Source organism: Condylura cristata, unplaced genomic scaffold, assembly GCF_000260355.1.
Source record: "Condylura cristata isolate star-nosed mole 26May11 unplaced genomic scaffold, ConCri1.0 scaffold00014, whole genome shotgun sequence".
In the NCBI taxonomy this organism is placed as follows: Eukaryota; Metazoa; Chordata; class Mammalia; order Eulipotyphla; family Talpidae; genus Condylura; species Condylura cristata.
This window is the reverse complement of record NW_004567115.1, coordinates 41,087,237-41,111,039: the sequence shown is the minus strand read 5'-3', so window position 1 is coordinate 41,111,039 and position 23,803 is coordinate 41,087,237. Positions and strand designations below refer to the sequence as shown.

At 35.5% G+C, this 23,803-nt stretch overlaps 1 protein-coding gene across 1 annotated transcript in view; it reads left to right on the top strand.

Annotated features, from left to right (window-relative positions):
• Nucleotides 1-23,803, top strand: part of LOC101634080 (probable ATP-dependent RNA helicase DDX60) — a 71,271-nt gene that overhangs the window by 5,256 nt on the left and 42,212 nt on the right. Inside the window, exons 2-17 of the mRNA XM_012724998.1 lie at nucleotides 1,684-1,744; nucleotides 2,279-2,468; nucleotides 2,672-3,013; nucleotides 5,508-5,624; nucleotides 6,556-6,717; nucleotides 8,103-8,261; nucleotides 9,460-9,601; nucleotides 10,505-10,660; nucleotides 12,210-12,315; nucleotides 12,786-12,901; nucleotides 15,194-15,351; nucleotides 16,488-16,740; nucleotides 18,197-18,369; nucleotides 18,915-19,073; nucleotides 21,266-21,415; nucleotides 22,957-23,076. Of these exons, the coding sequence (XP_012580452.1) occupies nucleotides 1,684-1,744; nucleotides 2,279-2,468; nucleotides 2,672-3,013; nucleotides 5,508-5,624; nucleotides 6,556-6,717; nucleotides 8,103-8,261; nucleotides 9,460-9,601; nucleotides 10,505-10,660; nucleotides 12,210-12,315; nucleotides 12,786-12,901; nucleotides 15,194-15,351; nucleotides 16,488-16,740; nucleotides 18,197-18,369; nucleotides 18,915-19,073; nucleotides 21,266-21,415; nucleotides 22,957-23,076 (2,564 nt within the window). The remainder of the gene's footprint in view (nucleotides 1-1,683; nucleotides 1,745-2,278; nucleotides 2,469-2,671; nucleotides 3,014-5,507; nucleotides 5,625-6,555; nucleotides 6,718-8,102; nucleotides 8,262-9,459; nucleotides 9,602-10,504; nucleotides 10,661-12,209; nucleotides 12,316-12,785; nucleotides 12,902-15,193; nucleotides 15,352-16,487; nucleotides 16,741-18,196; nucleotides 18,370-18,914; nucleotides 19,074-21,265; nucleotides 21,416-22,956; nucleotides 23,077-23,803) is intronic.

The following is a 23,803-nucleotide window of genomic DNA, read 5'->3' as shown; positions in this document are numbered from 1 at the left end:
CTGCGGCTAGTTTGCAATACTGCGTTTTAACAGGCTGTGCCACCAGGGGGGCGTCTCAGTTCTTTTCTTTCTCTCTCTAGTTAAACAAGTGCACCTTCACCAATGTCCTCACTTATCATACTCAAATTACTCATATATTCAAACCTATTCCAAACTTTATGTTTGCTCTCTAGTGCTGTAGATTTAAATACTTAGGTCACATACATAATGGTAAATCTACAAAGCAATTCAAACTCAGCTAACTGCAAAGGATTTCTCTTCCCCTGAAATGTAGACTTGTTCTAAGCTTCCTGCCCAAGGGATAGCCTAATTACATGTATTAGGTAGAATCATGAGTCATTCTTGACAACACTTACTTTTCCCTCTTCTCTCTCCATGTCTCTCACCCACTACTAAATTATGAAGTCCTTCAAATAACTGGGTCTCTCCAGCTTTTTATTAGTCCCAACCATCCACCAACATCAAAATACTATCACTATTCTGAACAACAAATTTTTGTCTCTGCTGATCAATTAATAGGAACTTTCCTCTCTTCCTGTCTTATCTCTGTACTGTAGTTAGGACAAATTTGCAAGATGCAAAGTCAAACACAGTGCTACCTAATAAAATTCCATTAATGGACTTTGAGATGAAGAGAACATTCTAACTATGTCTTCAAAGATTCTGAGTTCTTTTATATTTCTTTTTTTTTTTTTTAAGATTCATTTATTTATGAATACAAGAACTGGGGTATAGGCCAGAGATGAGGGGGGTGAGAGCATTTATCAGAGACAGTGGGGAGCAGAATAGGCAGATGGACTGAAATACACTGCTGAGGGGAGCAGCTGGCAAGACAGGAGAGGTCTGCTGTGCCATGTGGGTCACCTCCCTGGCCAGGGATTGAACTCATGCTGTGGTGTGCTGCAGTGGCTTAATAGTGCTGCACTTTACCCTGTTGTGCCACCAGGGAGGGCCACATTTATATTTCTGTTATACAGATAGCTCTTCCTTCCATTCTAACACCATAACTTCTTTTTAGGATCAAGTTCCATCCATACTTCCTGTTACATGACTGTTACATATGGTTTTCTGGTACACCCTCTACCTAGAATCCTCCTTCTCGACTCTTGTCTTTTGCTTAGTTAATTGTTATTTCATCCTTTAGAACTCAGCTTAACATTACTTCTATAGGGAAGCTTCCTCTGACCTTTTTTGACCTTAATAGTTTTGCAATTTTCCATTATTTATATGATTAACTTACTGATACTTATCTTTCATGATAGATATTAAACTCCATGAGAATGGGCACATGTTGAATTTTGTTCATTCTTGCATTCCCAGTGCCTAAAATACTGCGTTACATGCATGAATTTTGTTTGTTGAAGGAATAAGTAACTTTCTAGTAGTTCTTCTTTCTTTGTAGGCCTGACATTTTCATTGACAGTACCACGCTTAAGGATATTTGCTACTTAATATTTTCAGTTCAAATTGGTTGATAGATAGCAGCAAGAATGAGAGTTTCAATTTAAAATGTTTAAACACTTTGAAATAATGATTATTTAAGTTACATATATAATAGAACTAAGTAAGCTATTATTGTTTTTACTTTCTCAAGTAATAAGTAAATGATAGCCATTTTAAAAAAGATTAATTCATTAAAAATGATCTATTCTCTCTCTTTTTTTCTCTTTCTTTCTTTTGAAGAAGACACAGTGATTTTAGAGGAAATGTCACTGTTAGTTTTGGATGAAATACCAAAAGCTGAGTGAGTATGGTTTAGTAGTAGACAAAGAAATGTAAAATCTTATATTCCCTTTATATTTATTTGGCCTTAAAGTGAAATCTATGCACTCTATTATTGACAACAATGAACTTTTAGTGCTGTTTATGGGCACAGTTTTCTTCATTTATCCACAGTTGTCAATTTATTAATGATCCCATGATTTTATAAAGATATTGGACTGACTAATCAGTAAGGAACTAAAGTACAGGTTTATATTTGGAATATAGGTGTTAAATTCCTGAGCCTAATCCAGATTCTTCCATATGGCTTTAGATCATATGCATTATCACTTTGAGCATAATTTATTTTGGGGGGGGTGGGAGGCTATAAAATGGAACTGATCCTGTTCTCTCATGAAGGATACTCCTGCATATGGACAGAGTTAAAATGTGTTAGCATGGAGTCCAATGTAAAACTATTTTTAAAAAAATCCAGCTATTAACAATAGTGAGATAATAGCAATGCTTTTGCCCTATTGGGATATTTGTCATTTGTGCTCTAATGCCTTTATTTTAGCTATTCCAGTTTATTCAATGATTTCGTTGAATCTGAATTTTTCCTGGTTGATGGCGATTCATTACTTATCTCATGCATATGTGATAAAACATTAAAGTTGGGACAGGACCTGCACTTCTTCTATCTGGTTGAATACTACCTTGTGGATCTTATTAGAAAAGGAGGACAATTTGCCATAGTTTTCTTCCAGGTAACATGTGACAGTTCAATTCTTTTGTATGACTTCAGAACTAATACTAAAATTCCTTATTGCCTTATAGTTTTTTTTTTCTATTACAAAGCAATATATATGTGTCAAAATTAAGGAAAGATCTGTGACATGTCTAAATCAACTAAACAAGTAAACAACTACTTGATAAATCCAAAATAATTACTTTCCTTTCTACTCCATAGGATGCTGAGTTTGCATATTTTAATGCCCCTGAACTTCTTACTTTGAGAACTGCTTTAATTCTTCATCTTCAGCATAATACAAACATTGATGTCCGAACAGAATTTTCTGGATGTTTTTCACAAGAATGGAAAATTTTCTTGGAAGAGAGTTGCCCATATTTTGTGATCATTGCAGATGGAGGTCTGAACCAACTACAAACTCACCTTTTCAACTTTTTAATCACGCACTGTTGGTCAATGAAGATCAATGCTGTGCTTTCCTGGGGACAAGAATCAGATATTCTTCGTCTTTATGCATACTTTATGCCAAGCCTGTTCAGAAACCAGATGTTTTACAAGGAGGTAATTTACTTCTAAAGGACAAAATCTTTCCAGAATTCTGTAAACTTTTCTGAATTACTTGAGTCAGCTTTGTTTTTTTTTTTTAAAGATTTATTTATTTGTGCATACAGAACTGGGGTACAGGCCAGAGGCTCAGGGGCGGCGAGAGGCTTCACCAGAGACAGAGTGGGGAACAGAACAGGCAGATCAATGAAGTACACTGCTGAGGGGAGCAGCAGGTGGGTCAGGAGAGGTCTGCCACGCCATGTGGTCACCTCCGGGGCAGGCGGGAATCGAACTCATGCAGAAGTGGTTTTGGTTTCTCAGTGCTGTGCTTTAACCCACTGCGCCACCAGGGAGGGCCGAGTCAGCTTTGTTTTTAACTCTTCTTCTTCTTCTTCCTTTTTTTATTTTTAAAAAAAGATTTATTTTATTATTATTTGTTTTATGCACAGAAGAACTGGGATACAGGCCAGAGGTGCAGGGGGTTAAAGAAGTCATCACAGATAGAGTGGGGAGTGGAACAGGCAGATCTACTGAAGTACACTGCTGAGGGGAGCAGTTGGGACAGGAGAGGTCTGCTGAGCCATGTGAGTGAGATTCCCTGGCCAGGGATTGAACTTGTACCACAGTGGCTGATACTTTAACCCCTGCTCCACTAGGAAGGCCCTAGTTCTACATCTTCTATGGAAATTATCATATGTTTCACAGATAGGTATAGAAATTTATTTATAGTAATAACAAATGATAGACATGCAGTAACTTATCGAGCACCTATTGTCTTACAATGGTTTTGGATCTTCTCATGATTCATTGAAACTTTACCACAATCCTGTAAGGTAGGTGTTAGCAGATATGCTTTATAAATGAGGAAATAGGTACTTAAATACGCAATCTGCTCATTGTAACACCAAATGAATAATAGAGCACGGATTTGAAGAGACTCTCTGACTCTTGCCCTGATGTATTTCACTGCTATGGCAGCTCCCTTCAAGGTAAGGAATGCCAGAAATACATGAAATTAGAGGCAAAAGTTATGCTCTGTAGCTGAGACATAATCATGAAAAGAGTTAACATAGTGGTTTCTAATGAGAATATAAAAAAGTTGATGAGAAGGGAATAAAATAAAATTATTTCATAATATTAAATGATTGGGCCCACCCTGGTAGCACAATGGGTTAAAGTGCAGCACTAGAAGCTATGAGTTCCATCCCAGTCAGGGAGGTGACCCACATGGTGCAGCAAACTTCTCCTGTCTTGCCAACTGCTCTCCTCAGCAGTGTACTTGGTCAGTCTGCCTGTTCTGCTCCCCACTCCTTCTCAGGTGAATCCTCTCACCACCCCTTTACAACTGGCCTGTAGCCTAGTTCTTGTATACATAAATAAATAAATCTTAAAAAATATTTAAATCATTATTAGAACCCTCAAAGTACCTTTTATTTTAATGCCATTGATCTCATTATTTTGCTGCATCGATATATTTGACAATTACAACTAAAGTTTTTGGAAGTCAAAAGTATATCCTGATTTTTTAAGTTTAAGGTTCACTATTTTTGGTGAATTCTATATTCTAAATCAAAAAATGATTTTTTTAGTCAGTATTTCTCACCACTTTGAAATATTGTCATACTCTCCGTGGTACTGAAAGCATGCAGATGATTGTCGTGGAGTCTGAGATTAGTTTACGTTACTTTAGTTCTTAGTCAGTTGCTGAAGTTACTCGCTGGCTATTAGAGAAACAACCTCCATGCTCATTTTTATTTTGGGAGGAGGTTCTATAATCATTTGATTTCACTTGTCAATAACGATTATCATAATAATTTATTCTCTTGGTAACATTTCTGTATCTGGGTTTGAAGGGTGTCTTGCAAACATTGTCCTCAATCTCTCCTTATAAAGAATTTTTTTAGTGAAGAATTTCATTTTCTGGTAAAATACTACATTTTCTCATTTTTTATTTCCTAATTTGTTGAACTCTTTTTAAGGAAGTTATTTACTTATTAATTTGAGGCCTACATGACATACAAATTAAAACACAATGTATGTTGTGGATGCTAATTTCCTTGGCAGGAGATTGCACTATTCTTCTTTTTTTTTTTTTTGGGTGCATATTTGAAAATTTTCATAATAAAATATAATGCACTAACTGGTTAAGATGCTTCTTTTTAGAGGTGTCTGAAATGTAATAAAATTAGATTCTGATAATGTTGCGCTGTCTTTTAATTTCTCAAAAGCCATTGCATTATACGATTGGAGGATTAGTTATTTCTCCATAAAGGCATTAAAAAGCAAAATTCTCTAAATTTCCAGAGAAAAATTATCTTGTCAAAGACAAATTAATGTTGTCTGCTATACTTTTAAAACATTGCTGATGATCTCTAATTTTAAATATCAGTGTCATATTTTTTACTTAGAAATATATTGTAACAAGAATATCTTCAATATGTTTTCTCTAGATGAAGTAATTGGATAGTTTATCTCATGAAAATTCACGTGACTTTCCTTCCTTTTACAGAAGAAAACGGAGATTGAAAATGCTTATCATACCCTGATTAAACAAATGAAGAGCCGTAGAGTGTTAACATTAGAACGCCTTTCTGGAAGTTTAAAATGGACAAATATGATGGAAAAGGTACCCAAACCAAAAGAAAAAAAAACCTTTTTATTTGGATGACTTGTCTAATTCCTTATAAAGTTGCAGACATAGGATACAGTTCCCATGTATCTCTCACCTAACTCTGCTTAATGTTTAACATGTGCAATCTCATACATTTTCCAAAAACAGGAATGTAGCACCAGCATTTATTAAACTTATCAAGATTTCACTTACTTTACCCAGCCATGTCTTCTTTTCTGTTCTAGGAATTCTATCCAGAGTGTCACATCCATTTAGTTGTAATTTCTTTCAAGTTTCCCCAATCTGTAATCTTTATTTTTGTTTTGTTTTTCCCTTGTCTTCCATGACCTTGACACTTCATAGGAGTATTGATCAAATATATTTTGAATATCCTTCCAGTGGGGATATATTATGTTTTCCCATTTGGAATGAGATTGCATATTCTTGGCAAGAAAACCTCTCCATTGATGTTCGGTTCTCTGTGTAGTCTATCAGAGACTCATGATATTGATATATTCACCACTGGTGAAGTTTGTGCCTGCTTGCATTTTCTACTGTGAAGTTACTATCTTTGAAGATAATATATGTATATTGGGGGCAGATGCTTTGTGAGTAGGAAACCCCTGTTTCTTTTTCTAAAAATTATTTATTTATTTATGCATACAGAACAGGGGTACAAGCCAGAGGTTCAGGGGGGTGGTGAGAGGATTCACCAGAGACAGAGTGGGGAGCAGAACAGGCAGTGATGTAGTACACTGCTGAGGGGAGCAGCAGGGGAGATAGGAGAAGTCTGCCGCACCACGTGGGTGACCTCCAGGGTGGGGATCGAAGGGTCAAACTCACACTGAAGCAAGCACTACAGTTTGCTTGCAGTGCTGCGCTTCAACCCGCTGTGCCACCAGGGAGAACCTGAGTCCCAGTATTTTCTAATTCCCTTCTGTGACAGGCATGTGAAACTATGTCTCTGCTTGAGCAAATCTGGCCAGAAGGATCTGACATTCGGCGTGTTCTTTGTGCTACTACGTGCTCCTTGTCTTTGGAAATGTGCCATCAGTTTTTAGAAAACAAAAAGAAGTCTGACTCGGGTCAGAAAATTGATGTCACACAGGTGAGATTGTTACCGTTTTACTGTAGAACCTCCTGGCTCCCCATTTATGAAATCTTACTGGTTTCCATCTTCCATTTGTTATTTGATATATTTCCCTAATTTATTTATGTAAGCTTCCAAAAATGGGGGGAAAAACTAGCTTTTATCTTGACAAGAAACAACTACTATGCTGTAACATGATTTATAGATTATTCAACCTATAAAACAAAGAGAAGTAAGAAAGGAAATTAGCATCCAGGAGAACCTATAATGTGACCACTTTCTGGACTTCTTCTATGCCTTGTGCCATTAATTCCTTGCAATTGCATTTCAAAGGGAGTCTCGGTATTCTTAGTTCATGTTTGAGAGCACTGAGGTTCGGACAAGGCTAGGTAACAATTCTTAAATTGCAGTGTGGCTACAAACCACATCTGTCTTGCTAATGTTCTACAACACCAAACTGCCTTTTGAAGGAGCATTCTTGGTGCCATTCCCACTGGAGAAATGCTAACGTTTTTAGCCTTCTTTATGGTTAATAGGGTCTGTTAACTCTCTGTCACCCAGTATGGGTTTGCTGCCCAACTAGTCATCCTTAACATATGTGCACACATACATGCACATGTGTGTATATGCTTTCTGTTGCTTACAATCTGAATGCTGGGAAATGCTTAGCAAAAGACCGTAAAGAAAAATGGAAGTTTAGTCTTTCTTCTGCAATTTCAGAAGTGGACTGGGCTCATCTTTTACCTTGCATTTTCTCTATTTGGCCTTTTAATATCTACTTTTTTTTCCCATAGAAGTATTTGTAGTGAAATACTTACACATACTTAGTGTGCTAAATTAAATCATTATCATAAAAATGAAATCAAACCACATGTGTCCTCTGAAACTTCTTATCAGGCTCCTGGAGGTCCCTAGCAGATGTAAGTTTTCTTTCACTAATTGCATTGCAAATATTTGACGGTAGCATGAGGTCCTTGGCTTGCCATGAGAAATGAGAAAATCACCTTTAAGACACAAAGCCTAGGACAGAACAGAGCATTTGGTGTATAACTCTGCCACTATCAAGCTGGGGCACGGCTTTATGCGCTGCCTGATCATATCAAGGACATTTGACTTAACTAAAAATACTGGAAAATGCTTTATGTAAACTGCTGTGGATTTATTTGCCGGTTCCCAGCCCTCTTACCTCCCACTTGTATAAATGCAGTTGACTTTATGTATGAAGAAAACGACTCTCAAGCACAGAGTGACGAATGCAATACTGCTGTATTTCTGCACGGCAAGGATGTCTATGTGTGTAGCATGTGTAAATTCTGCTCCACCATCTGCTGCTGTTTGAGCTTTATTTTATGCACTCTACATAGCTTTATTTTATGCAACTCAACAGTCTTTATTTTATGCAGGTGGAAAGTAAGTGTGCATCCCTGCAAGAGATGGAAGATTTGTGTAAACTGCATTGTCTCAGTGTGGTTCTTCTACTCCATTTGCCTCTTTCTCAAAGAGCTTGTTCCAGAATCATCACTTCCCACTGGAATGAGGACATTCAAATTTTCTTTAAAATGGTATATACACTTTTATTTATTTATTTATTTTTGTTTCAACTGCTTTGTAGGTAAAAATGACAATCACTTTCAAAAATGTATTTATTTGGGAACAACGTCTTCCTTTGGGGGTGCTTTAGACATTTTGATGGACCTAAGTCAACCCTTTCCCAATTTCGGTAGCTCTGAGTGGTAGTCAACAAACAGCATGATAGCTACCATACCTAATGAAAAGCCTGTCTGTGTTTCCTCTTTACCTCCCAGTGGAGGTCAAGTTTTGGTGTCTGTTAAAGGAGATTGGTGACCATTGTGCTCTGTTCTTGAGAGCAATTGAGGAACTCAAACTAAGGTTTGTTATTTTTTGTTCACGAAAGAGGCTATTTTGGGAAAATATGTAGGCTTTAGGTAACTAGAAAAAAAAGTTACCTGCTTAAATAAATATTTATTAACTTAGTATTTTGACTTCCTTATTTTAAATGTACAGATTTTTTTCCTTTGCTGCTTGTTATTCTTACACTGAAACTATATACAGTATATGCATTGTATTTTATATGTATATACACATAATTTTTTCACATAGTTTTTTGCTTTTTTTCCATACTCTTAGCTAGCACCATTTTTAATGGTTACCATTTTTTTTTTTTAAATGGATGTACCACGAATTATGTATCCATTTCTCTATCTGGGGTATTGAATGGGCTTTAACTGTTGTGTTAGTAATTCTACTGTTCTCCAGGGTCTTTGCATGAAAGATTTTCCCTTTCGTTTGGGGGTGACTTAGACTGGATGCCCAGAAATGAGATTAGTAGATTAATTGACATGAACCTTTTATTAGGATCTCAATTCATAGTTAAAATGTTCAAGGAAAGTATTTCAGAGCCAACCCAGTAGGAAGCCAGTTCAAAATATTTACCTAATGTACTTGCATTGGGTGAATCATTAAGGGAAAATGAAGGCAAATTTAAATATCCCACCCCACCAGCTTCAAAAACAGAGTGAAAGACTATGCTGAATTCAGTTTTGGTCAGTTTAAGTTTATGTTCTAATGTTTAAAGTATAAACTTTTCATTGCCCAGTTCAAAAGGGCTTCTATTCATTAGTAAGGACTGAAGAAGTCCTGCCAAATTGTCTTTCTATTTAATTAAAGAAATGTTTGAAATCATAGTTTATTGCTAATGTAAAATGGTCAATTACTTAGTTTTAACTTTTAATTTTTTAGAAAAAGTGGTGTGAATATTTCATCCTGACTAATATAAACAAATCAGAATCTTGGGATCTGAATTTAACTCACCTTTCTGACTTAAGTGATGATCTTTTGTTGAAGAATATTGCTTTTTATTATGAAGAAGAAAATGTGCAAGGTACCACTTTAGTTATATTACAATAATTATACTTTCATTCAGAGTGACATTATAATGATCTAATGCCTTAAACTCATTTTCTTTTATTTCCAACATCTAGCCTATCAATTATTTTCCTTTCAATATTTGTTTATACACATGTGTATCCCTTTTATATAGTTGCAATTTGAGTAAATCTTGTATTTTAAAACATTTTTAACCGAATATTGCTCCACAAGTATTTTTGGGAAAAAATATGTGTTTGGGTATTTGGCATTTCTAGAAAATAGTGAGGTAATTTTAATAGTTGAAATTTTCATTTAAGCATATGCTTAATTTTTCGTAATATTTGCTCTAATTAATTGAACACTCCTACTACTAGATATCAGGAAATTTTAATGTTTTTTTTTTCAAATATAAACCTGATTAATATATCTATAAGATATAACTCATTTTTCTTTTTCAAATTTTTTTCTCCCTGTTTCTTAATAGTCAATGATTATAAAAGATATTTTAGGATAACTGTACTATGGCTGAACATTATTGAAGCTTCCTTGACCACTAAGATTTGGTTTCTTTATATTGCAAAAATTGGAATGAATGGCTATATATAGTTATAGCAATTTATATAAAATTACAGTTAAAATTATAGTTTTCAGTTTTATTAATTGTAAGTTATGTTTAGTATGATCTTTTTTTATTGTCCTAATGAATCCTCTGATATCGATTTGTCATTGCTAATTATAATCTCATTTTATATATACATATTATCAGATAGGGAAACAAATTTTAAACTTTAGAACTTCATAGTCAACACTTAAGACTGTTTTTACTTAGGTGCTATGTGGAACTCACTGAAAATTTTATTGATATTTAATATGTCTTGTCTATGAATGACTTTTAATATTTAGTATTTTTCACTAGGACTGAATTTGAATTTGGGACATGTCATTATGAATGACTATGAACATCTTTGGAGCACTGTAGCAAAGTTGGTCACTAAGTTTGATGTTGGAAAGCCATTTCCTCTAAGAACAACAAAACTTCCTTTCCTACAGAAGAATCTCTCACCAGTCAAAGGTAGTAAATTCCAAATTAATTTGGAATAAAAGCAATGTTCTACTGTAAAATGAAACTGAAATTTCCATTAGCTATATGCAAGTAAAAACAATTTGCTGCCTCTGCATTTTAATAATAAATTACCACTACTGTTATATCATGGGTGATGTGTTATAATTGGAAAGTTATATATTTTGCTTGTAACTAGTATCATTCTCAGTTTTTTAAAAAAATAAAAAGCCAGGATGTCTGTGTGTACATGTCTATAGATCAACTTAAAACAACAACAATTGAAATGTTGCATAAAAGCCACTAAACATCTTTTCACATAATTAGAGTTAAACTCAAAACCATAAACTAGAATTTCAGGGACCAAAAGTGAAGGGGAAGACTTATTTCTGGATAGTACAAAATAAAATTATCCTTAGAATTTCTAATTATTGGTCTGCCTTTCAAAAAATTGAGCCTTTGATTTATTCTACTAGTAGTGTCAAAACAACTGTAAACCAGAAAATGAGCATTAAGCAATCAAAGCTGTGGCAAATTCTGTTCTGGGTAAAGCCTGGTTTTATAGGATTCTTTGCCAAATATGAGTGCAAATACAGGTTCATGAAATATCAGAAGAAACAAACCATTAAGAGAAACAGGAAGCTAAAGTACTAGAAATGGTGTATTTAATTTGTAAATTTCAAAAGTAAATATGTGTTTAAATATGCTTACAGAGATCAAATACCAACTTTGAAATCAATCATATGTAAAATAGAGATGTACACTGTACATTTACCAATGTAATATATTGATTATACTTCAACAAAGTTGGGAAAATTTTAAAAAATAAGCAAAATATTTTGAAAAAAATAAAAAAATGATGTTAAAAGCTGTGCAGGATAGAATGAAGAAATCCATGTCATTCATTTTTACTTAGAAACAATGAACACAACGGGTTGGACGATGTTTGAAGCAATCATGACTAGGTACTTGTAGGAATTGATAAAAGAAAAAATTTCACATTCTGGTGGTACTATGGAGTATTAGTGGCATAAATTAAACACACACACACACACAAATCAATGCAGTGGAATTGTAGAATATCAAAAAGAAATATAAATATAAATACCTACAAGGGAATAAAAATTAGTAGGTTTTCTTGATAATGATCATAGAAGCCAGAATATAGAGATTTTATGTATGAATCTTAAAATATAATTTAAGAGTGAAGGAGTAATATGGATAATTTCATAAATACAAAAACTGATTTATTCATCATTGCATAAATCGGATATTTATATATGATGGATAAAACATAATAATAGAGTATATTCAGAATATGGGAAAGAACATATCACTTCTATTCTCTTGTTAGGGTAAACTCTACCTGACAGACTCTTACCTAAATGCTATCTATTTGTGTAGAGTCTTTAATGTTGGAAATAGTTTTATGGAAAGGGCTGGGATTGATGAATGTAAATAAGATCAGTGAAACTATTTTTAAATGCGAAATTTTAAAAAATAAAGTGCAGTCTTTCTGATGGAATTTTCATGTTTGACTTTAAGTTTTTGTTGTTTACAGATATCTCCATGGGAAAGATTCCTAATTTAGGCTTTATTCCAATGTCCTGTGAGGTGGTTGATAAATTTGTCGGAGATATTTTGAAAGATTTGCCTTTCCTAAAGAGGTATATCCTAAAATGCTTCCATCAGTACTTTTGAGGAATAGATGAATTACTCATTAACAATTCTTTGAAATGCAAGTAGTCAAATAAAGCTTATTAGATAAAATACATGTTTATAACACATAATGAGTTTAATAAAAACTTAGTAATGTTCTTTGATCATTACTATGTGAAAAGTAACTTGAGTTTGATTTTACAGTACAGTTACTCCAGTTGCATACTTTAAATGAAAGGGTGGATTATATTTCTCACTGTTAGTGTTACTGTATAGACTGGAGTTGATTCTTAGTTTTTAAACTTCTAATAAACTGCTTTTTGGTTGCCACTCCTCATATCATAGAAAGAGGAAAGGCGATTATGACTTTTAAAATTATTATAATAAATTATTAATGTTTTATCATAAAATACAATCTGTGCTATCTCTGGCTGGAGACATATAATCTAAAATATGCATATTTCTTTTTATCTCATAGTGATGACCCTAATGTAACGTCACTGGTTAAAAAAAAGGAGTTTGATGAACTTCTGCACTGGCATTCTCACAGACCCCTTAGTGATCATTATGACCAGACAAAGTGTAATTATAATGGTGAGTTTTGTGACTGTTGAAATATATTAAAATCAACTTCAGTCTCCTTTTTCTAGTAACAAATTATGTTATGAGCCACAAATTATATTTATTGAATGAGAATAGTCTACAAAATACCTAGGTACCAATAAAGATGGTGATGAAAGTTTTAGTTTGTTTATTGACTGTCAGGTATATGTAGGTACATGGGTGTCTTAGTAAGTAAAAAAGAATTAATTCACAGAGGAAGACACACAAATAGCCAGTGAGCATGTAATGATGGGCTCAAGATCATTACAGATCAGTACTGCATATTAAAACCACCGTGGGGGGGGGCCCTCCCTGGAGGTGCAGCATAGCACTAAGAAGCTAAAGCCACTTCAGCATGACGTTGATCCCCACCCCGGAGGGTGATCCACATGGCGTGGCAGACCTCTCCTGACCCACCCGCTGCTCCCCTCAGCAGTGTACTTCATTGATCTGCCTGTTCTGCTCCCCACTCTGTCTCTGGTGATTCCTCTCACTGCCTCTGCACCTCTGGCTTGGACCCCAGTTCAGTATGAATAAATAAATAAATATTTAAAAACAAACTAACAAAAAAACACTGTGGGATTTCCTCTCAGCCATTTAAATAGCTAATATCAAATAAAAGCTAGACATATCATTTATATGAAATTCTGCAAGAGGCAAAACTAATCAATGGTAAAAGAACAGAATAGTGGTCACCTTTGAGCAGACTGACTGGAAAAAGATACAGCTCTTTGAGAGTGAGGAAATTGTTCAATATTTTAGTACAAATAGGGGTTACAAGAGTGCATACTTTTGTCAAAAATCATTAAATTATTCATCTAAGAATTATGCACTTCACTGTGGAACATTTACTATCATCAAAAAAAGAAACACCCAAAACAACTCTTAAACTTAGTAGATTTACTTTTTTCGGTAGTGGTTTGAAAAGTCGATTCGAATTAAGTGAATGTATTGTCCTGCAACCTAAAAGTTAGAGAATCATTGGACTAGATATCTTATAAATCCATTTAAATAAATAAAATATTACCAGGAAGAAAGTTAAAAGCTATTATAAGCCATAATTAAAAAAAATCTCCACGTTTCTCAAAAGTAAATATATTGAGTCTGTGAATTGATGTGATTTTAGTTGTGTCCACCTCGTTAGCTGCATGTTAACAAGTAGTAGCATCTTTCTGGTCTTTCTGCTCATGATGGCTGTGACAGCAAGAGAGGGTCCATTAAACCACTGACAAATCAAAAGAGATTGAAATGGGGATCTTCTCTCACTGGCTCAACCCATGCATTCCTTTTAGCTAGTCTACTCTAGCTGTGCTCACCTCCACCTATATTCAGTTGACAGAACTTACTTTCAGAAGAATCTAAGAATGAAGCTAGTAATACGCTTGTGTGAAATATCAACATGCTTATATAAATAGCTATCAAGATGTCTGCAAGACATAAATGGATACTTTAATCATTGACATCTTTCAAGAGTATGTGGTTTGGTATATATAGATACAGAAAACCAATTTACTTAATCAGTACTATCGTTTCTCTAGGTGTGTTTGCTGGGTTTCCTATGCCATTGGATTTTACCCCAGTAAAGGTTTTCTCACCTACCAAGCTCTTGGCTCTATTGTTACCCCATAGGGTACACTTTTCTATCTAGTGATACAGAATGTTAGACTATTTTGATAGTAATCATTTTTTCACTCTGTTCCTACTTTCCTCTTTTTTTTTTTAAAGTTTTATTTATTTATGCATACAAGAACTGGGGTACAGGCCAGAGGTGCAGAGGCAGTAAGAGGATTCGCCAGAGACAGAGTGGGGAGCAGAACAGGCAAATTGACAAAGTACACTGTTGAGGGGAGCAGCGGGCGGGCCAGGAGAGGTCTGCCGCACCATATGGGTCACCTCTGGGGCCTGGGATCATACTCTCACTGAAGTGACTGCAGCTAGCTTGCAGTTCTGTGTTCTAACCTGTTGCGCCATTAGGGAGGGCCCACTTCTTGCCTCTTCTTAACCTCATTTATAGGGTACATGACAGTGGTGATACCCCAAATATGTAATTATTTGTATCATTTGGGTATTTGTTTCTGGAGATATATAATAAAAGGCTGTGTTGCCACTCAGTAAAGTAAGAAATTATTCTTGCCTTAGTCTGGCTTAAGAGTCCCGCTTCAACAGATTGAGTTACTGTTCTAAAATCGATAGAAAAGTGCATGCCTGTCTGGGATTGTGTGAAGAATGAGTGAGAATACTACTGAAAAAAATACAGAAGTGTTACATATTATCTTTTTTCAGAAAAATCTGGCGATCCTTATGCTATGAGATCCTACCAAAAATATCAAGTTTATCAACGATTTTATGGAAATTCATTAGAATCAGTTCCCTCAAAACTCATTGTAACTCAGGCTGTCAAGACAAAGAATTTCAGTGAACGGAAGAGTAAAAAGACAAGTGTAGGTTATGAAAATACTATTTCAATTTTTTTTTCTCCTGTTGTTTTAAGATGATGTTTGTTTGATCTTTTTTGGTAGTTTCTTTCCACTCTATGCTCTTAATTTTTATATATGATCATTTTTTAACTTTACTTACTTGCTATAATGTCTAACCTTCATGTAAAAGGTTGTATATAATCCTTTATACATCATAAAATATATATTTATTTGATAAAGAGTATAAGGTATTTAGTAACTAAAGGTTTGGACTGAAAGTTTGAAGTAATATTAACATTACAGTTGTTTTCACTTAGTGCTAATAAAAATTTTTATACTGAGATGATAAAAATAGATGTGAAATACCTGTTTATTTTTTACTGGGATAATAAAGATTTCCTATGCTTTTCCAGATCAAAAAATTGATCATTTTGCCACCCGTTTTAGATGGAAGTCTAGAATCATCCATTGTCTCTTTCTATGTAGTTGGAGCTTTGCAAGCTATCTTCATCCTTCTTGGGATGTCATCTTCCTGCCCTCATTCATACATTGCTTTCCCTTTCCTCATTTCCTCATCAAACATTATGAGTGAAATGTTTTGGCATGGAACATATAGACAACTAGAACACATACCTGTCTTAGGGAAATTAATGTAGAGGGAAGAAATGACAAGTAACATTTCACCCAAGTACTCAGATGAATGCTTTGGAAGAGCGAAGCCCAGTGAGAGTAGGACTATGTGACTTAGGCTTGGAGGTTTGAGATGGTTTCGTGTAAGAAATGTTTGAAGGACTAGCAGAAAAGGGGGATTGACCCTGGGGCATGGAAAAGGGAGATCATCAGGTGTCCAGTGGACACAGGAACAACTGTGGCCCAATGGACATTTACTTTCTGATCTTTAATCCATACTACTCAAAAATCTAGAAAACTATCTATAGAGGCTTTGTTATTTATTATATTGAATTGTCATAAGTTTTCAATTAGCCAAGGCTCTAATTTTAAGACTAAAATTAGAACTAAAGAACTAAAATTGTGTCTACGGAAGAATGTGATGACTGTCAAAATGCACAACATACACGTTGCAATATTGTCTCATTCATGAATGTTATCTTGGGATTAGCCAACTCTTTTCCTGATCTCTTTCTGACCACTCTGGACAGGAGACCAAGGCTGAAATGATTATTAGGGAGAACAAGAAGAAGTTATTTGCCAAGGAAGAACAAAAAGAACAGCAAAAATGGAAAGCTCTGTCACTTTCTATTGAAGAGGAGATGAAAGAGAATTTAAATTCTGGAATAAAGAATCTGGAAGATTTTTTGAAGTCATGTAAAAGTACCTCAGTGAAATTTAGAGTTGAAATGGTAGGATTAACTGCCTGCTTGAAAGCATGGAAGGAACATTGTCAAGGTGAAGGTATGTAACTTTTGTGTTTTGATAAATTGAGTATTAATAAGTAAAAGATAATATATGATATCATAATTTATGCTAGCATTTTTATGCATGTAAAATTCTTTTTATGCATGTAAAATAATTTTATGAACTTATTCATAAAACTTTATTTTTTATGAAACTCCTCTAAATATGACCTCTATTTTATCAATGAACAATTCATAAGCAAATTCAAATCAAAGCATAGCCAAAGATAAGTTTAAGTATACATACATAGGTAGTTGTAGGTATGGTTAGGGTGCCTCACAAAGATGGTGAAGCACCAGGGAAAGTCTGTCATTTACCTTTGACATCCAAAGGGTAAAACTGTGCTCATGTTTGCCCAGCCTTCTGGATTCCTATAAAGCTGTGGTGACTTCCTTGATCTTTGCTTTACAATTTTCACAATAGAGGGAAAAAAGAAAAAGAAATGCTAGGAAGAGGAAGATAAAGGAGAGGACTAGGTAGAGACGTGTCAATTGATAGCAGGTGAAATGATTATTTGCCATGATGCCTCCAAACTAATAATCTATTTAATTTTTTAATTGAGATAACATGTGTTTACAACACTACATATGATTTTGGGGATAGCTTTACAACTCTTCAGATGTATGTCTGTCCGCTACCCACATCAAATCTGTACTTTACCACAGACCTCTGGGTCCTTCCTCCATTTTGTTCTTGCTTCCTGCCCCTCCTGTGGCTTTGATTTTGCATTTGTATTTCTAGAGTTTGTTTTGGTTTAGTGTTGTCAGTTTCTTTGTTTAGTTTTTCTATAGTCCGCATATGAGTGAAATCCTTTGGTATTTATCTTTCCATTTCTAACTTATTTCACTTAGTATAATCCCTTCTGTCTCATCTATGTTTTTTACAAAGGGCAAGAGTTCATTCACCACCACCCCCCTTTTTTAGATTACTGAACAGCATTTCATATATTTACACACAACTGCATCTTCTTAATCCTGTCATCTTTCATTGGATTTTATGAAGTGTGTATAGTTGCACTTAATGTTTTTTTAGATTTATTTATGCATACAAGAACTGGGGTACAGGTCAGAGATGAGGGTGGGTGAGAGGATTCACCAGAGACAGAGTGGGGAGCAGAAAAGGCAGATCGACTGAAATACACTGTGAGGGGAGCAGCAGGTGGGTCAGGCAAGGTCTGCTGCACCATGTGGGTCACCTCCCTGGTGGGGGATTGAACTCATGGTGCAGTGGCTTTTGATAGCTTCATCGTGCTGTGCTTTTACCCATTGTGCCACCAGGGAGACCCCTGCACACTAGTTTTATTTTAGTCTTCTGTATCCCAAAACTTGCATTAATGTTAAATAAGACTATAAATTTTTTACTAGGCCAGATTGGTATACTACCTTATTATGTACTTACCTTGGGTAATCAAACTTTAATTTCTGAAACAATTTCACTGTCATTTTCTGCCAAGGTAAAACCAAAACCAGCAAAGACTTAAATATAGCTGTTCAGATGATGAAAAGGATCCATTCTTTAATGGAAAAATACACAGAATTTCTGCAAGAGTCAGATCAGCAATTTGTAGCCAAATGTCTCATGTATTTAGGATTTGAAGAGTTGGCAAATTCCTTATCTCCAACTCAGGTAATGTTTTCAGAATAGTTCTACTCTTGTAAGTATTAGGTATTATATATAAAAAGTCTTTAAATATGTTTTTTAACAGAAAATATTTATTCTGAGTTCATGATCATTTTCTATCACCCAGTTATCCAAATTGAAGTAATCCTGAATTAGAAGATTATACAAATGTTTATATGAACAAATATATTAAATACCAGATAATCTATACAGGCCATTAAGTAATCTATGCAGACATTAAGTAAAGTTTATTCTAAGAAAGCATTAAAAACTATATTGTGATTGTTCAATTACCTCAAAACATACCAGTTTGTAGCTACAAATATCATAATTGATTTTTGAAAATCTTGTCTGCTAATTTACTCATAGCTAAAATGATGGTTTAGATGGTAGAGCACTCATTTAATAAATATTTCAAAAATTAAAGAATGGTAAAATGCTTTTTTTCATAAAAGGTGCTCAGTAACAAATATTTGAAATATTGAAATGATATTATAATTTAAAATTAGTCCTTTAAAGTTAGTTCCCAAATGGTCTTTTAAATAATGTAGGTTGCAGATGATGACAGAACGGAGAAGAAAAGGAATAAGTATTCAGTTCACATTGGACCAGCTCGGTTTCAGTTACAACACATGGGCCATCATCTGATACGAGAGGACAGAAAAGATCCAGACCCTAGAGTTCAGAACTTTATTCCTGACACATGGCAGGTAATGCTGTAAATGAAACGTACATTTATTTCCTTTTACTATTAAATGTGCTCTCAGGAGCTTCTCATTATTGTAGCTGTCTATACTATATATGGAATGATCTTATTGAGTCATATAATTTTAAATTATTATATCATTGCAAATATCAAAATGTAGACTTTTCTCCCATTTAAAGAAAACTTTCTTTTCTTTCTTTCTTTCTGTCTTTTTTTTTTTTTTTTAAAGATTTACTTATTTATGCATACAGAATTGGGGTATAGGCCAGAGGTGCAGGGAGTGGAGAGGAGTCACCAGAGACAGAGTGGGAAGCAGAACCACATAATGATGAAGTCCACTGCTGAGGGGAGTAGCTGGGAGACAGGAGAGGTCTGCTGTGCCATGTGGGCAGCTCCCTGCCTGGGGATTGAACTCCTGCTGAAGTAACTGTTGCTAGCTTTGTAGTGCTACGATTTAACCTGTTGCACCACCAGGGAGGGGGCCCAGTGAAAACTTTCATTTCATTTTTCATACATAGACCATCTCCTTCAAGGTACTTGGATGGATTCACATGTATACATTTTGAGCTTCTGTCTGTGTCATCTAGCTGTATCATCATGGACACAGTTTTTATTATTTAAATATAAATGTGGACAGAGAAATTTTTCCCTGGGTAGTTTAAAAGAGTACAAACAATTTTTAAAGATATTTATATGTGGCCCATGTAGAATATGAGCTATGAGCACCTACTAGAAAAATAGTAGTTACCTTTCTATAATAAATATAAAGTTAACATGGACATAAAATTTGCAATACAATGGACTAAACTATATAACATTATTGAACAATTCAAGGTCTTTACCTAGAATAAGTGCAGTCTCATTGCTTTACATCTGAATAAACTATCCTATTCAAAATCTGATTTTACCATTCTTATGTTGATAATCTTTTTTAGGATGAGGAGGATCAGTTCCTTAGTTCAAGACAGAACATGAAGAAGCAAATGCTCTTCATTAATGTCATTGCATGCAACTTTTCTGACGCCAAGTTCACTTTTATGTGTGGCCCAGAGTGAACCTGGATTGAAGAGAATATGTAGATTCAAGTTTTGGGTGTTTTTTTTTCCCACCTTCTACACACCATGTGGGCTTGATTCTTTGATTAGTTATCATTTTGATAAATGCAACACGCACTGAAGTGATAAAGTTGCACATGTCTTCCAAATAGGTACCTGGATTTTTTCCAAATAGAAAAGTGGTAAATAAATGGTGAAATTATGAATTATTGATTTTTTTCTTTAGCTACCTTATTACCATCACAAAAATACATATAGATTTTTTCTTAGGACTAAATTTCTTTTTAAAAAAAGATTTATTTGGCCCTCCCTGGTGGCGCAGCGGGTTAAAGCACAGCACTAAGAAGCTAAAGCCACTTCTGCATGAGTTCGATTCCCGCCTGCCCCGGAGGTGACCACGTGGCGTGGCAGACCTCTCCTGACCCGCCCGCTGCTCCCCTCAGCAGTGTACTTCGTCGATCTGCCTGTTCTGCTCCCCACTCTGTCTCTGGTGAAGCCTCTCACCCTGCGCATCTCTGGCCTGTACCCCAGTTCTGTATGAATAAATAAATAAATCTTTTAAAAAAAAAAAGATTTATTTATTTATGCTTATAGAACTGGGGTACAGGCCAGAGGTGTGGTGGGTTAGCAGATTTACCAGAGACAGAGTGGAGAGAACAGGCAGATCTACTGAGATTCACTGCTGAAGGGAAGCAGTGGGTATGTCAGGAGACATCTGCCATGTCATGTGGGTCAGCTCCCTGGCCAGGGATTGAACTCATGCTGTAGTGGCTTTGGAGGGCTTCATAGTGCAGTGATTTAACCCGTTGTGCCACAAAGGAGAATCCAGAACTAAATTTCTTAAAGCTAATTCTGCATTTAGTAAGTGACAAAGAGAGAGGCAATAACAAGAACAAAAGCATAACAAATCTGAATAACCATACTTTATTCAGGTCACTTTCCATTTTTCACATATAAAACCTACCTCCAGATATTCAAAAGCATGAAAATTCTCTCTTGAGAGATAACATGATTCTGTGTATTCTTCTATACAGCTTTTGTGTGTTTGAAGCTCTGATCATTCCATTTGAGGTTCTGAGAATTGTACTGAAAGTGTGTTAATGTGTTGGGTAACAATTAGTTTCTGTTTTCAACCCCACAGCGAGAGCTTCTCGATGTTGTGGATAATAATGAGTCAGCAGTGATTGTTGCTCCCACATCTTCAGGAAAAACCTATGCTTCCTACTACTGCATGGAGAAGGTGTTAAAGGAAAGCAACGAAGGTGTGGTTGTGTACGTTGCACCGACAAAGGTAGTGCTCGAGGGACTTTGCTTTTCTCTTCTTTTTTTTAGTATTTATTTTTATTTTTGCATACAAGAGTTGGGGTACACTTTCAGTACAATGTCAGAGTTGCAGGGGTGAGAGGATTCACCAGAGAGCAGATCAACTGAAATACACTGTGAGGGGAGCAGTGAGCAAGACAGGAGAGGTCTGTGGTGCCATCTGGGTCACCGGGACTGAGGATTGAACTTGCGTTGCAGCGGTTGTGGAGAGCTCCACAGTGCTGCACTTCTTTAACTCATTGTGCCCCTGATTTTCTCTTCTTGAATCACTTAATGCATGTCTTGCGGTGAGTGTTTTATGCTGGATTTATTTTGTTATTTGTATATTTATTTACTTACAGTTTTTCAAGTTTTGTGAGATATAGTTGACATATAACATTCTATTAATTAATGTTTCTCACAAAACTTTCATCTATGCATATGTTGTGAAATGATCATGACAGATCAAACTACCATTCACTGCCTCATCTTTTTCTTGTGACGAAAACTCTTCAATCTGCTCCTTAAGAGTTTTTTGAATATACAGTAGAGTAATTTAACTATAGCAACCATGCTATATACTCCATCTCCAGAATCAACATGTATTGTATGACTGGGAATTTATATATTTTGGCTAGTTTCATTGATTTCCACCATCAGTTTCACCCTGCTTCTGGCACCAATCTATTCTCTATTTCTATGAGCTTCATTTTATTTTTTTTTTTAAAGATTTATTTATTTGTGCATACAGAACTGGGGTACAGGCCAGAGGCTCAGGGGCGGTGAGAGGCTTCACCGGAGACAGAGCGGGGAACAGAACAGGCAGATCGACGAAGTACACTGCTGAGGGGAGCAGTGGGCAGGTCAGGAGAGGTCTGCTGCGCCATGTGGTCTCCTCCAGGGCAGGAGGGAATCAAACTCATGCAGACGCTGCTTTAGATTCTCAGTGCTGTGCTTTAACCCGCTTCGCCACCAGGAAGGGCCCGAGCTTCATTTTCTTTTAACTTACATTTTCTTCCTCCAGTTTCATAGATTCTATAACATAACGTTTAGTTAGAATCATTGTGAGGAGGCAGTTTGGTCTTGTGATCTTGTCATTGAACATCATGCTTGGAGCTAAAAAAGATCCATGTATATAGTAGCACTTTGATATTTAGGTGAAATCCACATATAGAGAAGCCACAAATCCATGCCTAGCATCTATCACTTGCCCTTGTTCCATAGTAGATTCACATGCTAAATATTCAGTTGTTATTTTTTTCTAATGTGTGAGCCAGAATGTTCCTGTTTTTAACTTCTGGTGAAGCCGTATTTCCACATTTCACTGTAAGGTGAGGCTTCTTAGCAAGGTTCACCTGCTTAGTGAGGTATCTGAGAGCACCTGAGTGTATAGGGTAGGTGTGAGTTTAAGAAAGGGTAATAATATTAAGCCCTCTGTGTTCATTGCAGGACTTAGTTTTAGACAAATCCTCTGAGGTTTCACTATCTCTCCTTACTTGTGATTAATGGATCTCTTTCCTTGTCAACCAGGCTCTTGTTAATCAAGTGTCAGCAACAGTTCACAATCGATTTACCAAAAATCTACCTAATGGTGAAACTGTGTGTGGTGTTTTTACAAGGGATTATCGTCATGATGCGCTGAACTCTCAGGTAGGAATTCTGGAACAGCATTTACATGTCTCTTTCATTTTGAATTTGACATCTTCACAGGATCTTTTTGCAATAATTTTCTTAAATTTACAAAGGGTGAAATTACGTTAGAGAAAGTCTAATATTCTTACTTTCCAAAGAGTGAGAAATCAAACTCATCTTTGTCTATGGACACTGCATTTTGATTCAGCTTCTAATTATAGGTTGTTGTATCATCTTAGTTTATAAATAGGCACAAAATGATTCAAAGAACTCAATGTTATGAAAAATTAGAAAATGCTAATTTTCTATCTGAATTACTTTTGCTTGATAAGTTCCTGGAAGAATACATGTTAAGTAGGTAGCAGATGGTTTTCTTCCATACTGAATCCATAAACAATTTACATGAAAAATGAAAAGTTGATTATGGAAACTTGCATAGACATCACAGAGATGTATTACTTAGGTGGCCTTTGAAGGAAAGATTTTCTGTCCAGACAAATGCCAGCTGTCAGCCTCTCAGTTCTGCCTCCAGTCTGTAACTGGTGACTGAGGGAGGCAGGGTGTAAATCCCAAGCCAACATCCACTTCTTTTTTTTTTTTAAAAAGATTTATTCATTTCTGCATACAGAACTGGGGTACAGGCTGGAGATGCAGGGGCAGTGAGAGGATTCACCAGAGACAGAGTGAGGTACAGAACAGGCAGATCTACGAAGTACACTGCTGAGGGGAGCAGTGGGCAGGCTGG